The sequence below is a fragment of the Camelina sativa genome, chromosome 3 (assembly GCF_000633955.1).
Source record: "Camelina sativa cultivar DH55 chromosome 3, Cs, whole genome shotgun sequence".
Taxonomy (NCBI): domain Eukaryota; kingdom Viridiplantae; phylum Streptophyta; class Magnoliopsida; order Brassicales; family Brassicaceae; genus Camelina; species Camelina sativa.
Genome location: NC_025687.1, coordinates 25,732,707 through 25,751,158, shown reverse-complemented (window position 1 = coordinate 25,751,158; position 18,452 = coordinate 25,732,707). Strand labels below are relative to the sequence as shown.

At 36.4% G+C, this 18,452-nt stretch overlaps 4 protein-coding genes and 1 pseudogene across 5 annotated transcripts; 4 read left to right on the top strand and 1 right to left on the bottom strand.

Moving 5' to 3' along the window:
- On the top strand, positions 1,155-3,497 carry LOC104779313 (annotated as a pseudogene).
- On the top strand, positions 4,349-7,881 carry LOC109124578 (probable mitochondrial-processing peptidase subunit alpha-1, mitochondrial). The gene is made up of 13 exons (XM_010502492.2): positions 4,349-4,530; positions 4,872-5,117; positions 5,189-5,485; positions 5,576-5,743; positions 5,865-6,032; positions 6,119-6,196; positions 6,280-6,346; positions 6,474-6,571; positions 6,808-6,877; positions 6,977-7,047; positions 7,180-7,229; positions 7,340-7,452; positions 7,545-7,881. Exons 1-13 carry the CDS (start codon positions 4,492-4,494, stop codon positions 7,589-7,591), a joined length of 1,512 nt encoding a protein of 503 aa, XP_010500794.1. The 5' UTR covers positions 4,349-4,491; the 3' UTR covers positions 7,592-7,881.
- LOC104778122 (putative B3 domain-containing protein At1g51970) lies at positions 8,350-8,783 on the top strand. Its single transcript, XM_010502491.2, has one exon. It carries the CDS (start codon positions 8,367-8,369, stop codon positions 8,742-8,744), a length of 378 nt encoding a protein of 125 aa, XP_010500793.1. The 5' UTR covers positions 8,350-8,366; the 3' UTR covers positions 8,745-8,783.
- LOC104778121 (pentatricopeptide repeat-containing protein At1g51965, mitochondrial) lies at positions 9,703-12,152 on the top strand. Of its 2 annotated transcripts, XM_010502490.2 has the most exons (3): positions 9,703-10,510; positions 10,621-11,844; positions 11,920-12,152. In XM_010502490.2, the coding sequence occupies exons 1-2, from the start codon at positions 9,752-9,754 to the stop codon at positions 11,821-11,823; spliced, it is 1,962 nt and encodes a 653-aa protein (XP_010500792.1). In that variant the 5' UTR covers positions 9,703-9,751; the 3' UTR covers positions 11,824-11,844; positions 11,920-12,152. The 2 variants fall into 2 exon arrangements, with proteins under 2 accessions (XP_010500792.1, XP_010500791.1); XM_010502489.2 differs by having other exon boundaries at positions 10,621-12,152.
- LOC104778120 (protein IQ-DOMAIN 14-like) lies at positions 12,337-13,880 on the bottom strand. The gene is made up of 3 exons (XM_010502488.2): positions 13,410-13,880; positions 13,014-13,220; positions 12,337-12,926 (listed from the first exon to the last, which is right to left on the bottom strand). Exons 1-3 carry the CDS (start codon positions 13,761-13,763, stop codon positions 12,420-12,422), a joined length of 1,068 nt encoding a protein of 355 aa, XP_010500790.1. The 5' UTR covers positions 13,764-13,880; the 3' UTR covers positions 12,337-12,419.

Below are 18,452 nucleotides of genomic sequence, written 5' to 3'. Positions count from 1 at the left end.
AAGGTTAAATATAATTAAACCAGCAAGTGTTCAACGAAAAACACAAAGAGCTCAGTGGTTGAGAGCTCCATGCGCACGCGCGCGCGCCCAGGGTTCGAATCCCACTATGTGGGGTATAACTAGGGTACAACTAGGGTACAACTAGGGTACAACTAGGGCTAGGATGTTTGATTTTTATTTCAAAATTGTTAGAGGGGTAGTTTTCTTCCTTCATTAAAGAAGATGGTATTTTAGAATTAAAGTGGATGTATAGAAAAGAATTTTTGGGATAGGGATACAAGAGACTTAAATCCGATTTTTTCTACATTCTACATGTCGTAACTAGATTGATAGAAAAAAAAATTCACCCCAAGAAAACTATATTTTTGTTAATAAAGATAAGACTGATTTAGTGTTCTTTTAAAAGTAACCATTAGGTGCCTTGCTTATTATTTTTGTTATTTTCTTTAGTGTAACAAATGCATGGTTTCTTGGATTTATCTTTGTTAGTTAGACAACGTGGGAAGCACATCCCTCACATTTCAAACGATTGTAGCCGTTTTCGAGAATTATAACTATAAAGAGTTTGTATAGGTGGGGTTTCTACTTTCACATTTTCCCCTATTACTACCCACCAAGGCACCAACCTGACAAGTTACTCTCGTTCTTCATCGTACTCTCTTTACTCAGGTTACTATTTATCTCTTCTTTTTGGTTTTACTTTTGGATCTCTCTTTCTTTTGGATTTTTCTTAATTGACTTTTGATCCACAAAATGGCGTAGTTTTACTTAATTATTTTATGTGCTAAGATTCTTTGTTTTTCCTCTCTAACGAGTGAGTAAAGGCTAGATGTCAAAGAACTTCTATATAAACATATACTCTAATTATTTATTTTTCAATGTTGCATTCTCTTTTTTTAAGTAAAAAATATTCGCCAAGCAAAGAAATCACTGATACATCCTTGGTTTTGGAACATATAAATGATTTTTTTTTTGTCACTTGGACAATTTTGTTGATATAAGTGAAAACATAGTCTGTACTGCTCCCACTCTTACTTTACGAAGAAACCATTTGGTTAGTAATTTCCTGTTTCTTACTGTGTTTTTGATTTTTTTTTTTTTTTTAAAAACGTTTGAATCTTTCAGGTTTTCTCTCAAGTTGAAAGATCGAAACAATGTCTCAAAAGGTCGGACCGGTAGGTGGTATCAAGGGAGTAGCATTCGACGATGGTGTCTTCGATGGTTTTAAGAAAATAACTGTTGGAAAAGATGTTGCGCGCTTTGTAACTTATATCAAGATCGAATATGAAAAGGACGGAAAAATCCAAATCCGTGAACACGGGAAAAACTGCGGTCGATTATAAGAGGTAATGAAAACATCATGACTTTGCTATTCTTAGATCGGTTCTTGTCAAACCCGTAAGAAGTATTGGGAGATCGATGCTGATGATTAGTTTTGTTTTTTTTTTGTGGGATATGAAATCCAGTTTTCAGTGGATTATCCGAGTGAATATATCATAGCCGTTGGTGGAAGGTACGATGAAAGGTACGCTTTCATCAAAACGTTAGTCTTCAAAACCTCTTATGGAAGAACGTCTCCGGTACTCGGTCATACGCCGATGTTTTCGTGTCTTTCACCCGGGAAAGAATTTAAGCTCGAGGGTAAAAATGGAAGAAAACTTGTTGGGTTCCATGGACGATCTAGTGAAGTTCTTGATTCCATTGGAGCTCACTTCTCTGTTGTGGATTCGTCTCTTAAGGACTTTAAACTTCAAGGTGGGAAAGGAGATTTTGCTTGGGACGATGGCTCTTTCGATGGTGTTAGAAAAGTGCTCGTCGGACGAAATGGTAAGAATGTGGGTTATGTCAGGTTTGAGTATGCCAAAGGCCAAAGAACCATACCGCATGTTCATGGGAATAGAAAAGAAGCTCCACAGGTACCTTGATATATAAGCTTTGTGTATTATCGTGTGTACTAAGATATTAGTATTATTATTCTTCGCTATTGATTTGAGAAAAAATGTATATTTGGTTGCAGTTTGTGGTGGATTATCCCAATGAACATATTACATCAGTGGAGGGTACAATCGATATTCAATCAGTGGAGGGAATAATCGATGCATACCTTACGTCCCTTACGTTTAAGACATCAAAAGGAAGAACCTCCCCTGCTTTTGGGACTGTGGTCGGTAGCGAATTTGTGTTCGAGGAAACAGGTTTTAAACTTGTTGGGTTTTATGGTCGGTCTGGTGATGTTATTAATGCTCTTGGTGCATATTTTGCACCTCTTCCTGCTCCAGCTCCGGCTCGGGTTCCTAAAAACAGTGTGACCAAGATCTACATATCATCTGGTAACGGAGGAATTGAGCAAATCAAGTTTGATACTGTCGAAGACGGAGAGACAAAGGAAGGAATTTTACATGGTGTGAAGGATAAAAATAACATTTCCACGGTTCGTTAGCATTTTTTTGTTGTTGTTACACTTTCGAAAGTTGTAGACATATTATTTTGAACTAAGTTTACTCTTAAGCTTCTTCAGGTTTCCATCAGGAATTATCCTGATGACTATCTCGTTTATATCGAGAGTTGGTACGATTCTTCCAATGTCTTCCAAGGAATTAAGTTTAAAACCGAAAAGAACACTTCTGAGTTCTTTGGTTATAAACTTTCTGAGTATGATGGTACACCATTCTCTCTTCGTGTTAAAGATAAGAAGATCACTAGATTTACTAGATTCGCTGACTCGAATCTCAATTCTCCCGGAACTTACTTTGTACTTAACCATTCGGCATTGGCTCCTCCCAACAAAGTGGAAGCACAAGGAGGAAATGGTGGAGCAACATTCGACGATGGTTCTTTTGATCATATAAGAAAGGTTTATGTTGGTCAAGGCGATTCCGGTGTAGCTTATGTCAAATTCGAATACGAAAAAGACGGGAAAAGAGAGACACGAGAGCATGGAAAAATGACATTGTTAGGAACAGAGGAGTTTGAGGTTGATCCTGATGATTACATCACATCAGTTGAAGTTTCTGTCGACAACGTCTTTGGTTTTAAGAGTGAAATCGTCACTTCTCTTGTCTTCAAAACCTTTAAGGGCAAAACCTCACAGCCTTTTGGAATGGTGACTGAGAAGATATTCGAAATTAAAGACGGTGAGGGAGGGAAACTTGCTGGTTTCCATGGCAAAGCTAGTGATGTTCTCTATGCTCTTGGCGGTTATTTCGTTCCAACAACAACTTCGACTACTCCATTGACTCCTTCTACTACTGCTAAGAAGCTACAAGCAAGAGGTGGTAATGGAGGAGCTTCCTGGGATGATGGTGTTTTCGATGGTGTTAAAAAGATACTTGTTGGTCAAGGAAACAATGGTGTAGCTTTTGTCACGTTTGAGTATAACAAAGGCTCTCAAGCAATCATCGGTGATGGTCACGGGAAGAAAACATTACTTGGAACTGAAACGGTTTTTTTCTTCTCTCTAATCGCTTTCTAGTTTCTCCCAATTATTGATTTCTTGACTTAACTGCCCTCTTTTTGTTGTTTTTGTAGTTTGAGCTTGATTATCCAAGTGAGTACATCACTTCGGTGGAAGGTTACTATGATAAAATCTTCGGAGTTGAAGCTGAAGTGGTGACCAGTCTAACGTTCAAGACTAACAAGCGAACGTCTCAGCCGTTTGGATTGACTGCTGGGGAACATTTCGAGCTTAAGGAGGAAGGTCACAAGATCGTTGGGTTCTATGGGAAAGCTAGTGATGTGGTTCATCAGATCGGAGTCCATGTCGTGCCCATTTTCACCAGTTACAGAATTACTCTTTAATTAGTTTCCTTTCTCTGATGATTCCGTTAATTAAATAAGGTCCATGGACCATGTCTAAGGATTTGTGTGTTTTAGTGGTAATGCTTCATGCCATCATGTGATGTTCTGGTTTTATGGTGTCTTGTTCATTTTAATAAATGATGTTTCTTTTCAATCATTTTAGATCTTGGTTAATTTAATTATGTTTGTTTACCATTTACAGCATTTTCAACTAAACGATGCATGTATTGTAATTTTGGTTGAATGAATTTTACATTCATTAAAAAAAACATCTCAATTATGCTTTCTTACACTTCTTAAGTATCTATCTCCACACATTTCTTTCCAATCAAGAAGTATCCACTGAATCATGCAAAGTTAAAAATAAAAATAACATGATTAGTATAATTAGAACTATATCATATCCAAACCAGTTTTGCTATTATAAAGTTTGGGCCAAGCCCATAACAACATTGGGTCAGGTTTCATTACATTTGACAGGCCGATGTATGTTAGCAAAGATATCACCCGAGTACGATAGCACTTCAGCATCAACTAGATTCTAAACTAAACCAAATCATTAAACTAAAAAAACAAAAAAAGCCTCCATCCCGTCTCCTCTCTCCCTAATCATCAGCCTCGGCCTCTCTCTTTCGTCGACTCACTTCTCAATTCTTTTTGTTTCCGTCCGATTTTAGGGTTTTCTCAATCGCTATGTATCGCACGGCAGCTTCACGAGCCAAGGCTCTTAAGGTTCGTTCTTATACCTTTTTTCCTTTTATCTCTGTTCTTGGAAGATTCTATAGAACGAGTAAGAAACGATTTGGTCCGATTCAGTGATTTCGCATTACACTCTACCGAAAAATTCCTAGATCTGGATTCAGATTAGTCGCCTCACTACCGAAGATGATGGAACTGTGGTTAGTTTTTAGGTTTACAAATGATATTTTCTAGGTCAATCAATCCATTGATTTAGATTAATAGAGAAATGATTCATTGATTTGTTAATTAGGCATCATGAATTGTTTATTTGTGATCCTTTGTTGTTTATTGTTATGTGATGTGTTGTTGTATTCGTGTTATTTTTTTTATAGGGAGTCCTTACTCGTAGTTTGAGACCTGCACGTTATGCTAGTTCTAGTGCTGCTGCGGCGACAAGTTCGTCTACGCCAGGTTACTTGAGCTGGTTGGGTGGTGGATCCTCTTCTTCTCTTACGTCATTGGATATGCCACTACAAGGCGTATCTCTTCCTCCACCACTTGCTGACAAGGTCGAGCCAAGCAAACTTAAGATCACTACTCTTCCAAATGGTCTCAAAATAGCCTCAGAGATGTCTCCGGTAAATAATAAACTTATGTTAATGTCTTCTTAAAATATCTATGGAAATGCATGATGTTGTGTTTGGTGCAGAGTCCGGCAGCTTCGATTGGTTTATATGTTGATTGTGGTTCTATTTACGAGGCGCCTTATTTCCATGGAGCTACTCATTTGCTTGAAAGAATGGCTTTCAAGAGCACGTTGAACAGAACCCATTTTCGTCTTGTGAGGGAAATAGAGGCCATTGGAGGCAACACGTCTGCCTCTGCGTCTCGGGAGCAAATGAGTTATACTATTGATGCTCTTAAGACCTATGTCCCTGAAATGGTTGAAGTTCTTATTGACAGTGTGAGAAACCCTGCTTTCTTGGACTGGGAAGTGAATGAAGAGGTAAATCATTTTCTCCTTTTGTGCTATTCTGATAACTGTGTGAAAACTTTTATGTGACTTTTTGCCATATGTTGATGATCTTTTCCACAGCTACGGAAGATGAAGGTAGAGATAGCAGAACTTGCAAAGAATCCTATGGGTTTCCTGTTGGAGGCTATTCATTCTGCTGGTTACTCTGGTGCACTGGCAAGTCCTCTGTACGCACCGGAGTCTGCTTTAGATAGATTGAATGGAGAGCTCTTGGAAGAGTTTATGACTGTAAGAATGCATGAGCTTTTGAGAACCATCTACATCTCAATGCTTACAATTTACAATCGTTTACTTGAGTAGTGTCCTATTTATTTATTTATTTTTTACTCATTTGATTTGGGAATATCAGGAGAATTTCACTGCTGCACGGATGGTACTGGCAGCAAGTGGAGTAGAACATGAGGAACTATTAAAAGTTGCTGAGCCATTAGTTTCGGACCTACCTAATGTACCACGCCAAGTGGAGCCAAAATCTCAGTATGTCGGTGGAGATTTCCGCCAACATACTGGTGGAGAGGTATTCATGACAGAGTTCCCATCAGAAGCGTGTATGAGATGCCATATTTCACATTTCTAATTGAGCTTTTGTTGTTCCATTCTTAGGCTACACACTTTGCGGTTGCTTTTGAGGTGCCTGGCTGGAATAACGAGAAAGAAGCAGTCACCGCCACTGTTCTCCAGGTGCCATTGCGTTAAGTTTCACTTGTTTCGATCAAATTTTTACTGGTGAAGATGTAATATAATGTAAATCTGATTGCTATTAGATGCTTATGGGAGGAGGTGGCTCATTCTCTGCGGGAGGTCCTGGAAAAGGAATGCACTCTTGGCTCTGTAAGTCGAATCTTGTATTTTTTTCTTGAGCTTATTCTAATATTTTTATTGAACTAGTTCACGAAACATTCTCTCGCACTGCTAAACGATCAGTAATAGTGATAGAAATTCCTATGTTTGGTGACAGATCGCCGTGTTCTAAACGAATATCAGCAGGTTCAGTCATGCACTGCGTTCACTAGCATCTTTAACAACACTGGATTGTTTGGAATCTATGGTTGCTCGGTGAGTTCAGCAATCTTGATGTTGCTTACTATGTTTTTCCTTTCATCACTTATCTACCTTTCTCCATTAATGAGATGTATACAAAAGAAATTCCAGTTTTTGTGGTTATTATTTAAGCGTAAGGCATATCGGTTTTGTGGGTTTCTAGCTTTGTTCAATTTGTGTTAGCTGACAACTTCATTTCCGGATATATACTCTTATAAATAAAGTGATATGATTTACATCCCTGAGTGCAGAGCTCTGAGTTCGCAGCAACAGCAATTGAATTAGCAGCTAAAGAACTGAAAGATGTTGCAGGAGGACAAGGTTTGCATTTTTGTGTTTTCCAGTTTCACTTAATCTTACAAGTTGAAACCATTCTTATATATCTATGACACATTCTCCTCATGTTAATATGTTTGACAGTTAACCAGCAACATCTTGATCGTGCCAAGGCAGCCACAAAATCTGCAGTCCTGATGAATTTGGAATCTCGGGTATTCTTATCTCTCTCTCTCAGCCTCCACTTATATAAAACCGTTATGCTTAAAAAGCATGTTGCCAATTTGTTTAACTCGATTCAAACCATTAGATGTTATTAACTCGTTAAATCGGTTGTCCTTTGCCAGATGATTGAAGCAGAAGACATTGGTAGACAGATACTTACATACGGAGAGAGGTATGTACAGGCAAAATTTCCTTTATAAACCAGAAAAAGCTCACTCTAGCTTTCATAATAGCTTTCTTCTATCCCGACATCCGGATTTGTGTTTTTACAAAATCTTGCAGGAAACCAGTTGATCAATTCTTAAAGACAGTAGACCAACTAACATTGAAGGACATTGCAGACTTCACCAGCAAAGTTATTTCAAAGCCTTTGACAATGGGTGCCTTCGGAGATGGTAAAAACAAGTCTCAGTTTTTTCCTAATTTAGTCCTATGCTTTTTGCTTATAGATCTCGAGTCTTAATTTTTTTGTTTTTGTTTTTGGTAGTGTTGGCTGTTCCGAGCTACGACACCATCAGCAGCAAATTTCATTGAAGCAACAAAACAAACAAAAAACCAACCAAATCAACAATATTTTGGGACTTGTAAAATAAAGAAGATCTTTGGGAGAAGAAGAAGACCCAACCGATTAAAAATTTCTTTTAAAATTACAGTGTCGTGATTTGATTTAAATGGATTTTGTTTCCATCTACAGTTCAAAAAGGAGGGACTTTTTACTGTCCGTCACTCTCCAATTTTTCAAGAGTGTTTTGTATTCCAATAAATAATCTTTTACTTTACTACGTGTAATGCAAACAACTTGAGAGGTGTCATTTTTTTGTTTACAAAGGTGTCTCAGTTTTCATGCCATATGTTAACCGGAAGATGTTAGTTGCTTTAGCAGTTGAGATTTGATCAGGGAAAGACTTGTGGATGTATACAATGGTTTTTGCCAATTTTTAATTGTTTTCCATTCATTCAAGAAAGAGACAAGACGAGTAAAAGAAATGTAAAACTTCGATAAGAATCGTACGAAGGAATTTTTTTGGGTGAGAAAGATGGAATTGAATAATTTTAATTAAATGTAAATTTGTCATTCGTGTCAGAAAGTAAAAGACTGTAAACTTTGAGAGCAAAAGTTTAAAACACTTGTGGGAACTCCTTGTCCTTGAAAAGGAAAAGTTCTAAAAATCGTAAACAATAGAAAAAGAAAAGAAAAATGGAAAGTATTATTATGATCGAAAACTAAAATATATAAAACAGAATGTATTAAGGCTATACTTCTCAATCTCTACCACTCACAATTGAAAAAATATTCATATATACAAGGATGACTACAGAACTCAATTTGAAATTGGGTTTAGCTCCATATGATCCATGGGTTCTAAAGAAGAATTTAACCGAGACTGATCTCCATCACGGTGGTTCGCTTATTCTACCGAAGCAAGAATTTGAAGCAATACTTCGGGAGATAGGGCGTGGTTTGGTCGAGAGTTTAGGAAACGGTGTTGAAGTGAAACTACATATTATAGAGGAAGGTCATGAATCTGATGATTACACATTAACGCTGGTCAAGGGCAATGGCAGTTATATGTTGACAGGAGGATGGTACACTATTGCTAGAGCAAAAGGTTACAAACCAAACGATGAGATCGGACTTATGTGGGATAAGTGGTCTCGAAGATTCTTGTTTCACCATATTAAGTAGTCCTTCTCTTATCTTATTTATTTTTTTTTTTTTTCTATTTTCAAATATCACAGAGCTTTTACATATTTATTTAAGAGTTTTCAATTTTGATTACAGTATTTTAATTTTATGTGAGTTATATGAGTCTTTATGACAAATAAAAACAATACTATTATTTGTTTCTTTTAAATTTCAGTCTATTTATTGAAAGAAAAAAATCTCACTAAATCTTGAGACTTTATAAATAGGAAAAGTACAGTACTACAAAAATCGTAACAACAGAAAAAGGGGAAGAAAAATGGAAAAGCTAAGTTTGTTTGATTGAAAACCTATATATAACAGAGGTAGTAAGTTTTATTTCTCAATCTCACTATTATCGTCATTCAAAAGTGAAAATACAATATTCATATACAAGTTTTTAGCAAGGATGATGGCTCAAGAACTGGATTTGGAATTGGGTTTAGGTCAAGAAAATGATCGATGGGTTCTAAAGAAAAAACTAACAAAGACTGATCTTCGTTATGGTGGTTCGGTTATACTACCGAAACAAGAGTTTGAAGTTTTTGTACTTCCGCAGATGGAACGTGGTTTGGTCGAGAATTTGGAAAACGGTGTTCAAGTGAATGTTCATATTGTGGACGAAGGCCCTGAAGCTTATGATTACACACAAGTGCAATGACAGTTACATGCTGAGAGGAGGATAGTACAATATTTGCTAAAGCAAAAATGTTACAAACCTAATCAAAAGGAGAAAAGTCCCGCCACCTGGACCAGAGATTAGATTAGTTTTTACTTTTAGGACTAAGAAACCTTTAGAATCACTGAGTTATAAAAAAAAAACGTTACAAACCAAACAATGAAATCAAAAAAAACTTTGAAAACAAATTACAACACTAAAAATAATCAAAAAAACTATATGAAATCAATTTTAGGCCCATTCAAGCCCATTTAAATAAAAAAGATTGATCTTTACGTCTGAGTTTCCAAAACTCAAAGAGAGAGAACTCGTTTCCTTCTCCGCCGCAAAAATGACGCTTCTTCGCCGCCGTTTCTTAAACTCCGTCGATACAATCACCAGAGCAAACCGCCGGCATTACGCCACCAAGTATGTCGCGAAAGTCACTTCATCATCACCATCAGGCCGGTCTCTTTCCGCCGAAGTTTCTCTCCCTAATCCTCTCCCCGCCGACGTGCGTGGCTACCCTCTTCCTCGCCGTCATCTCATCTGCAGAGCCACCAATCTCATCACCGGAGCCACTAATCTCTCCGATGCTTTCTCTGACCTCTCTGATTACCTCTCTTCTCTCTCACTCTCACTCACTCCCGACGAAGCTTCAGAGATTCTCAAATCCCTAAACTCACCTCTCCTCGCCGTCGAGTTTTTCAAATTCGTCCCTTCTCTTTGCCCTAATTCTCAAAACGACCCTTTCCTTTACAACCGCATCATTTTGATCCTCTCTAGGTCAAATCTCCCAGACAGATTCGATCGTGTTCGCTCGATTCTTGATTCCATGGTGAAATCTAACGTTTCTGGGAATATATCAACTGTGAATATCTTAATTGGTTTCTTCGGTGACACGGAAGATTTACAAATGTGTTTAAGATTGGTGAAGAAATGGGATTTAAAGATGAACTCTTTCACTTACAAGTGTCTCCTTCAAGCTTACTTGAGATCTCGTGATTCTTCTAAAGCTTTTGATGTGTATTGTGAGATTAGAAGAGGAGGGCATAAACTTGATATCTTCGCTTACAATATGTTGCTTGACGCTTTAGCTAAAGATGAAAAGGTACTTCCTTTTCAGAGCTCTGATTCACACAACTCTTTTAAGTAAAGTTTTGGTTTTTTTTTATTTATCAGTTTGAGTTTCATGTATAATTGTGTGCAGCCTTTTGTCAGATTGATCAGGCTTGTCAAGTTTTCGAAGATATGAAGAAGAGGCATTGTAGAAGAGATGAGTATTCTTACACGATTATGATCAGGACTATGGGGAGGGTTGGGAAGTGTGATGAAGCTGTTGGTTTATTCAATGAGATGATAACTGAAGGGCTTACGCTTAATGTTGTTGGTTATAATACTCTGATGCAAGTTCTAGCAAGAGGTAGAATGGTTGATAAGGCAATTCAGGTTTTCTCTAGGATGGTTGAAACGGGTTGCCGACCTAACGAGTATACTTATAGTTTGGTTTTGAATCTCTTAGTAGCTGAAGGTCAGCTTGTGAGGTTAGATGGAATTGTGGAGATGTCGAAAAGATATATGACTCAGGGGATATATTCTTATTTAGTTAGAACGTTGAGCAAGTTAGGGCATGTAAGTGAGGCTCACCGGCTATTTTGTGATATGTGGAGCTTCCCTGTGAAAGGAGAGAGAGATAGTTACATGTCGATGCTAGAGAGTTTGTGCGGTGCGGGTAAAACTGTTGAAGCTATAGAGATGTTGAGCAAGATTCATGAGAAAGGTGTAGTTACTGATACTATGATGTACAACACTGTGTTCTCTGCACTAGGAAAGCTAAAGAAAATATCTCATATACATGATCTCTTCGAGAAAATGAAAAAGGATGGTCCTTGTCCGGATATATTCACTTACAATATTCTTATCTCTAGTTTTGGTCGGGTAGGAGAAGTTGATCACGCTATTAACATCTTTGAAGAGCTTGAGAAGAGTGACTATAAACCCGACATTGTTTCTTATAACTCTTTGATCAATTGTCTGGGGAAAAATGGTGATGTTGATGAAGCCCATGTTAGATTCAAGGAGATGCAAGAAAAAGGATTAAACCCTGATGTGGTTACATACAGCACTCTGATGGAATGTTTTGGGAAAACAGAGAGAGTCGAAATGGCATATAGATTGTTCGAAGAGATGCTTGTTAAAGGATGTCAACCGAACATTGTGACGTACAACATTTTGCTTGATTGTCTAGAGAAGAATGGGAGAACCGCAGAAGCAGTTGATCTGTACACAAAGATGAAACAGCAAGGACTCACACCGGATTCAATTACTTACACTGTGCTTGAACGGTTGCAATCTGGCTCTCACGGAAAATCTCGTATCCGTAGGAAGAATCCAATAACTGGTTGGGTGGTCAGCCCGTTATAGTCAGTTAATTAGGGAAATGAGGTTTGAGTATGATCCTTAGCTGAAGAATGGAAATTGCAGATCAGCCCGTTATAGTCAGTTAATTAGCGAAATGAGGTTTGAGTATGATCCTTAGCTGAAGAATGGAAATTGCAGATTCTTGGAGTTTCGAATGCTGCTTTCTCTGTATTGCTCTGCTTGATGATCGGGTTAGTAGTATTATATAATCTGCGCTGGCAAGTTTGTGTCAGTACTAGAAATTTTGAATGTTTGAAGGTAATGTTATCAATGATTAATGAGGTCTTAAAAATTGTCTCAATGAGAAGAACTAAACTTTCTTGAAATTACTGGTTAAGGAAGGTTTCTCAATGTTTTCTTGTTCTTGAATTAGGTAGAATTAGAAGTTCAGAACACGATTACATGCCTAGCTAGCTTGATCGAATGTTTCAAATTTTGAAACCTAATTTGCTAAAACCGACAAAACAACAAATTGCCAAACTCACGAGGAAGAGAACGTTTTTAAAATAACGAGAAAGAAAATGTACAATAATAATAAGACTGAAAACAAAAGGAAAGGCAGATTATAGAAAAATAATGAGAAATTCGTCCATTGGACTTCAATACGGATTATAGGAACAAGAATAGCGTGGCGGTTGCTGTTGCAGCATATTCACACCAGTAACGCTACTCTTAGAGGCCATAACTTCATCTAGCGACAACCTCTTCCTCTCAGTTCGCTGACGCGGCGCGCTGTGGGAACGCACCTTAGCCTTAAACGACTTTGTTTTCTCCATGTAGCCAGGAGTACTCAAACTGCCTCCATCGTCGCACAAAACGTTCCGACAAACACTCTTACCAGAAGACTGCATTACATAGTAGCAATTATTAGCAGTGTGGTGGCGCGAGAATCTCGGCGTGTTCTGCGCCGAAGCAAACTTCAACTTCTCATCCGAGAAACTCAACTCCAAATCATTCTCTTTGTAAACAAAATCATCTTCATATTCAGACATTGCACCAACATTGTGCACTTGTTTGGACTTCGATCTCGAACTCGTTCTCCTCTTGTACGTATCATCAATCTCTACAATTTTCGGACTTCTCTCACCCGCTTCATCAAACTTTTCCTATAAACAGAAAACACACTTAATCCTTGTTTTTTTTCGGTTAAAGAACAAGAGAGCCAAATAAAAAAAATGAGATTAGTTCTTTACAAGTAGTGATTGTCGAGGTTGAAACATGTTGTTGCTGTCCTCTTTGTTGAGGCAGCGATTGATCCGTTTAGATCGCATAGCCGTTTGGACTCTAATTAGAGTTTGTATGCTCTGCAGCATCGCAGCAGCACGTTTCCTTACCAAGTATCCTCTCACTAGAGCTTGTAGCTTCACTATACCTTTCAAAGCTCTTAACGCTTTCCTCGCCTAACCATTACAAATAAAAATTGTTACTTAATCCATTTGCCAACATAGTATCATCTTTGGAGAAATAATCTCAAAATCTGACAAAATGTGTTCTGTAATCAAAAAAAAATTAACACTGGAACGTTACCCATATGTTGGCTTGATCAATGAAGAATTAGAAAAAAAAGGTTTTGAAGATTGGGAAATTACCAAAGAGCCCCTGAAGACTTTTTGTATTTTGACCGCAGCCCACCGGTCCTTCTTGGTGATAATATCTCCCGCTCTTCCTTCACTGGTCTGTTTAACCATTGCCGCAGCCGCTTTGGCCGACGAAACCGCTACTTCTGCGGCTGAGGCCGTAGCAGTTGCAACCGCAATTGCGTTCTTGTTCTGTTCCTTCTCTGTATTCGTCTGATAAGTTGTCAACCAAACAGGGTCCTTCGAAGCATTGAAGTCGCCGGAATGATCGCCGCCTCTGACGGAGTCGCCGCCGGAAACGCTACTTCTTTCTGTACTCTTCTTTATACCAAACACGCCCTTGAACCATCTCGCTACTTTACCCATCTCGATATGGAAGAAAGAATCAAGAACGCTTATACTTTTTTTTTGGTAGTCTGTGATTGATTCTGAAAAAGAAAAATAATAAAATTAGCTAAGAACGACAAATTCACGAATACCCAAAATCATAACGTTTTGAATATAGAGAGGAGAAAACAAAATTTCATTGCATTTATTTTAAAATTTATTTACTTTCAAACTTGTTTTTATTACCAGTTTAAAAATTTTCATTTTTTGTCTGTGGTTATCAAATTTTCTCATAAAAATCCAAAAGGTTTCACATGAATATAGCTAAAAGTAGAGTATTACTATGAACAAAATGGATGTATTTTAAAAGGTTCCTACACTGTAATCATGAGATAAACAGAAAATGAAACAGCAATGAACTGACAATACTTGTTATGAGCAAAAAAAATGTAAGAAATTATCATGCTATTTGAATTTAAAAGTATATATATTATATGCAATATTATAAAGTGATAATTTACGTGAATAGGATGATAGGAAATAAATATTTTATACGAATGTTTCATAATTCACAGAGAGTATAATTTGGTTAGTAAATACTAAATAATAAATAAAAAGATTGGGGAAAAAACTATTTGTTTTGAAGAAAAAAACAAAAGATTCAAAAATTATTTGATCTGACACATCCTCGTGAAAAGAGTGAGAAGACAAAAATGATTTCATACATAGACAGAAAAAAAAATTGTTTCTGATTGAATTCGAGAAAACATCCATAACCTTCGTCTTGCGTTATAAAACTCGAAAAGAAAAAAAAAAAGACGAAAATATAATGAAATCTGCAGAGAAAATGTAGAACTCGCCTTCAAATGACAAAAGTGGATTCTCTCCCTCCTACAAAGTTTGCGTCTCACACGAGTAAGAAAACCAATAATGCTTTCATGTTGTTTATATATATGGAACAAATGTGTTTACGATTCACCGAGTACAACATTTATATCGTAATTCCCATAATTATGTCACATTTCCCTCAATAACTCCATTTTTTCAAAACGCTGATTAAAAGATAAAGATTTGTTTCTTCTTAATGGCTAAAACATAATCAGTGTACTGATTGATCGGTTTAAATGGGGTAATTGAACGTTTTACGGATACTATTTTTTGAATTCTTTAGTACTTGCTCCTTTTTTCTATAATCTTGTACAATATCTTCTTTTTTTATTCGTTAACTAGATCAATGTCCGCGGTATACCGCGAGGCAAATTTTTATTTTATTTTCTTGTAAAATATAATCTTTTTAAATTTATAATATAATGTGTATCTAAGTATGTTGTCTATATATTTTTAAAATATATATATAATTCTGATAATGGTATTGAATTATTAATATGTGTATAAGTGAATGATATGATGTTATTTTATGTATATAATGTAATTATATACACAATTTTTTGCCTAAATTCTGTCAAGCTAAAGACCATTTTTTAAAAAAACTTATGTTTAATTTGTAAGTTTAAACTTATGAATATTTTATAGACCCCAGAGAGATATTTAAAAATTATCTACCTAATATTAAGTGATTGTTCATATGGTTTTGTTTGGGCCTTTATTTTTTTTTATTGGATCCTAATTTTGTTGTTGGACTCTACTGGGCTTCCCATAATTTTTAAGAAAAAAAAAAATGTCCTAAAATTGAAATCAATAACGACGTTTAGTTTCTTCTTCCTTTCATAGAAAAAAAAAACAAACTCATCGGATTCCAGATTCGATGTCCATAATTTCGCTAACCGATATCAAAAAAACATCGATCTGGGTTCTAATATTTTATCGATCTCTACTGCGAAAAAGATTGGGATTCTAGAAATGGAAGAGGTAAACTATCAGCTTTGATGGTAGTGTTATTTTGAATGCTCCGATGATCTAATCTTTCGTCCATGATTCTGTAATTAAGTCAGAAAATATGTATCAAGTCATATAAAATCGGGTTCTACTTGTTTAGATTTTGTTTTGTTAACAGACTTGATTTTATTGATATGAGGATCCGTTAAAGGTATAAATCATGATCTCCGATTATATTAGGAAGAACAAATTGTAAAACTAATTGAACCGATGAGATGTATAGGCTTGGTTTTGGTTTCAAAATCTGATTTTTTGATTGATTTCTGGGCAACAGGGATTTCAATCGGCAGGTCAAGGTATACCGCGGATCATTGATAATGGATGGTTGCCGCAACTCCAATTTATCATTTCATCTCGATGATCTGCTCCCACAAAGATAATAAATCTGTTTGTTATTTTAAACATATCCTATTTCCTTTTTTATAAAATTATAAATTAACGTGTACTTCTATTATGTGTAAGTCACAGACTCAATAAACTGCTGATATGTTGTCTACACACATGAAGCTCTTTTCACATAAGCAATGGAAAAAGGTCAGTATTGTTTATTATTCAAAACTCGTCAAAATAATTGAATAGCAATGTGAATTATAAAATAATTGTCTGCAAAACATATAGTTCTTTAAATCACAATACTATAAACTATAGTTTTTGAGAAAAAGTAGTAAAGATTGTCTGTGATTTATTTGTTGAATTTTGAAAAACCATAATATAGTCTTGAGTTGGTTGATCTTCACACTCTTGCCTTTGACATTCGTCCTTTTACCTTAAGCTTCACTTATCTCGGTTAAAAAAAATACACCATGTAATAGTAAGAATAACTTTACAAAATTTTAAGTACAATTAACATATTTAACTTCAAACGTACCTTAAAGCAAAGAGGTCTAGTAGAATCTGATTAGTTTCCCAGATTTTGAAAAACTTCTTTAAAAACAACGTTAGTTGTTTTACTGTCAATATGTCCATCTTTCCCGACAATAAGAATTTTTAATCCCTTTTTCGAAGTAACTCTCGATAGAGCAACATAAAGTTGGCCATGAGAGAACACCGGTCTTGGCAAATAGAGTCCTAATTTCTCAAGAGATTGTCCCTGACTCTTGTTAATCGTCATAGCAAATGCCACAGATAAAGGAAACTGTCTTCTCTGCATTTTACATGGCAGTTTTGTGTCAGATGGTGTAAGCAGTGTCTTAGGAATCAAAATCTTATCACCTATTCTGTCTCCTGTAATAACCCATGCCTCTACAACATGGTTAGCCAGTTGTGTGATCTGGAGCCTAGTACCATTACATAACCCACCTTTAGGATCAATATTTCTTAGCAACATTACAGGACAACCAACCTTCAGACGTAGAGCATGGTTTGGCAACCCAGACAATTTGATGCTGTTCAAAAAATCGGTTGTAAGAACAGGATTAGATTGTGAATCTAAATCAGACGGATCAATACTATCCGCACTGAGATAGATCATTTCTTCACCTGTAAAAAAACATTTAAATGGTCTACCATATACTCTTGATTTATCTATATAAAAAAAACTTAAACAAAAGTAAATTAACGGTGAAAGATTGCTCACTTGTAAGCTTCTCTAGCATGTGCTGGTTTATTGTGTTCACATCCTCATTGGTTGGTGCTAATATGGCTCTTTTCTGAAAAAACTTTGGGTCATTATTAACAGCTAACAATTCTGGATCTCCGTAGATTTCTCTGCTTATAACTTCAATTGGATCATCTGCCTGTGTAATCAACAATTCTTCAGGGATATCTATTATTGCCTCACCATCATTAGGTTCTGCAATCTTACCATCACCAACATCTAAAAGCCAATCATCAAACTCTTTGATTTCCTTTGCCTCATTGATGCTTAGATTGTTGCTTAGCAAACGCCTGTTCTTAGTAAGCTTTAGAACCTTGCAGTGGTCCCATATATAAGAAGAATTTAAAGCTGACAACACTATTTCTGCTCTACCTGCACCATTAATAACCGGAAGCACCTGCCTAAAATCTCCTCCAAAAACTACAACTTTTCCTCCAAAAACCTGACGTTCCCAATAATATCACAGAAGCTTTTATCCATAGACTCAAAACAATACTTACTCATCATTGGTGCTTCATCCCAAATAATCAAAGATGCTTCTCTAATTAAGTCAGCTAGATCAGAATTAGGGTTGATATTACATAGGCTATACTCATCAGGATTCAGAGGAATTGCAAACCTTGAATGTGCAGTCCTACCACCATCTAATAACAACGAAGCAATTCCACTTGATGCAACATTAAGCACAATCTTACCTCTGGATCTAATTGCAGCTGATAGAGTCTTCCATATGAACGTTTTTCCAGTTCCTCCAAAACCGTAGACAAAGAAAACACCACCGAGATTATTAAACATTGCACCAGTGATCTCATCATATATAGCTCTTTGCTCAGTTGTTAGATGTTGTACCCAATTATCGTGTTTTTCTTGCTCAAACTGTCGGTTGTAATTCATCTCATCGACAATTAAACGGTTTGAAATATCAATAACTTCTCTAGTTGGTTGAGGGAAATTATCTATTTCAGCAAGCGATCTCCCATTACCCAACATTAGCTTCTTAATTTCTTGGAGAGTATAATTCCTCTTCTCAGCATCACTTAAAGTAAGGTCTGTTAGAAACAACACAAATTCGAGTTTAGTACCAGTGATTAGATGAAATATAAAAATGAAAAATAAAGAAGACCTCCTCTGAAAACAATAGGTTCATTTTAAACATTTCATTAACTTGCCTGGATTATTATACTCTTCTCGTTTATTGCTCTCAATATCTTCTGAAAGTAGATGCCAAGTCTGTT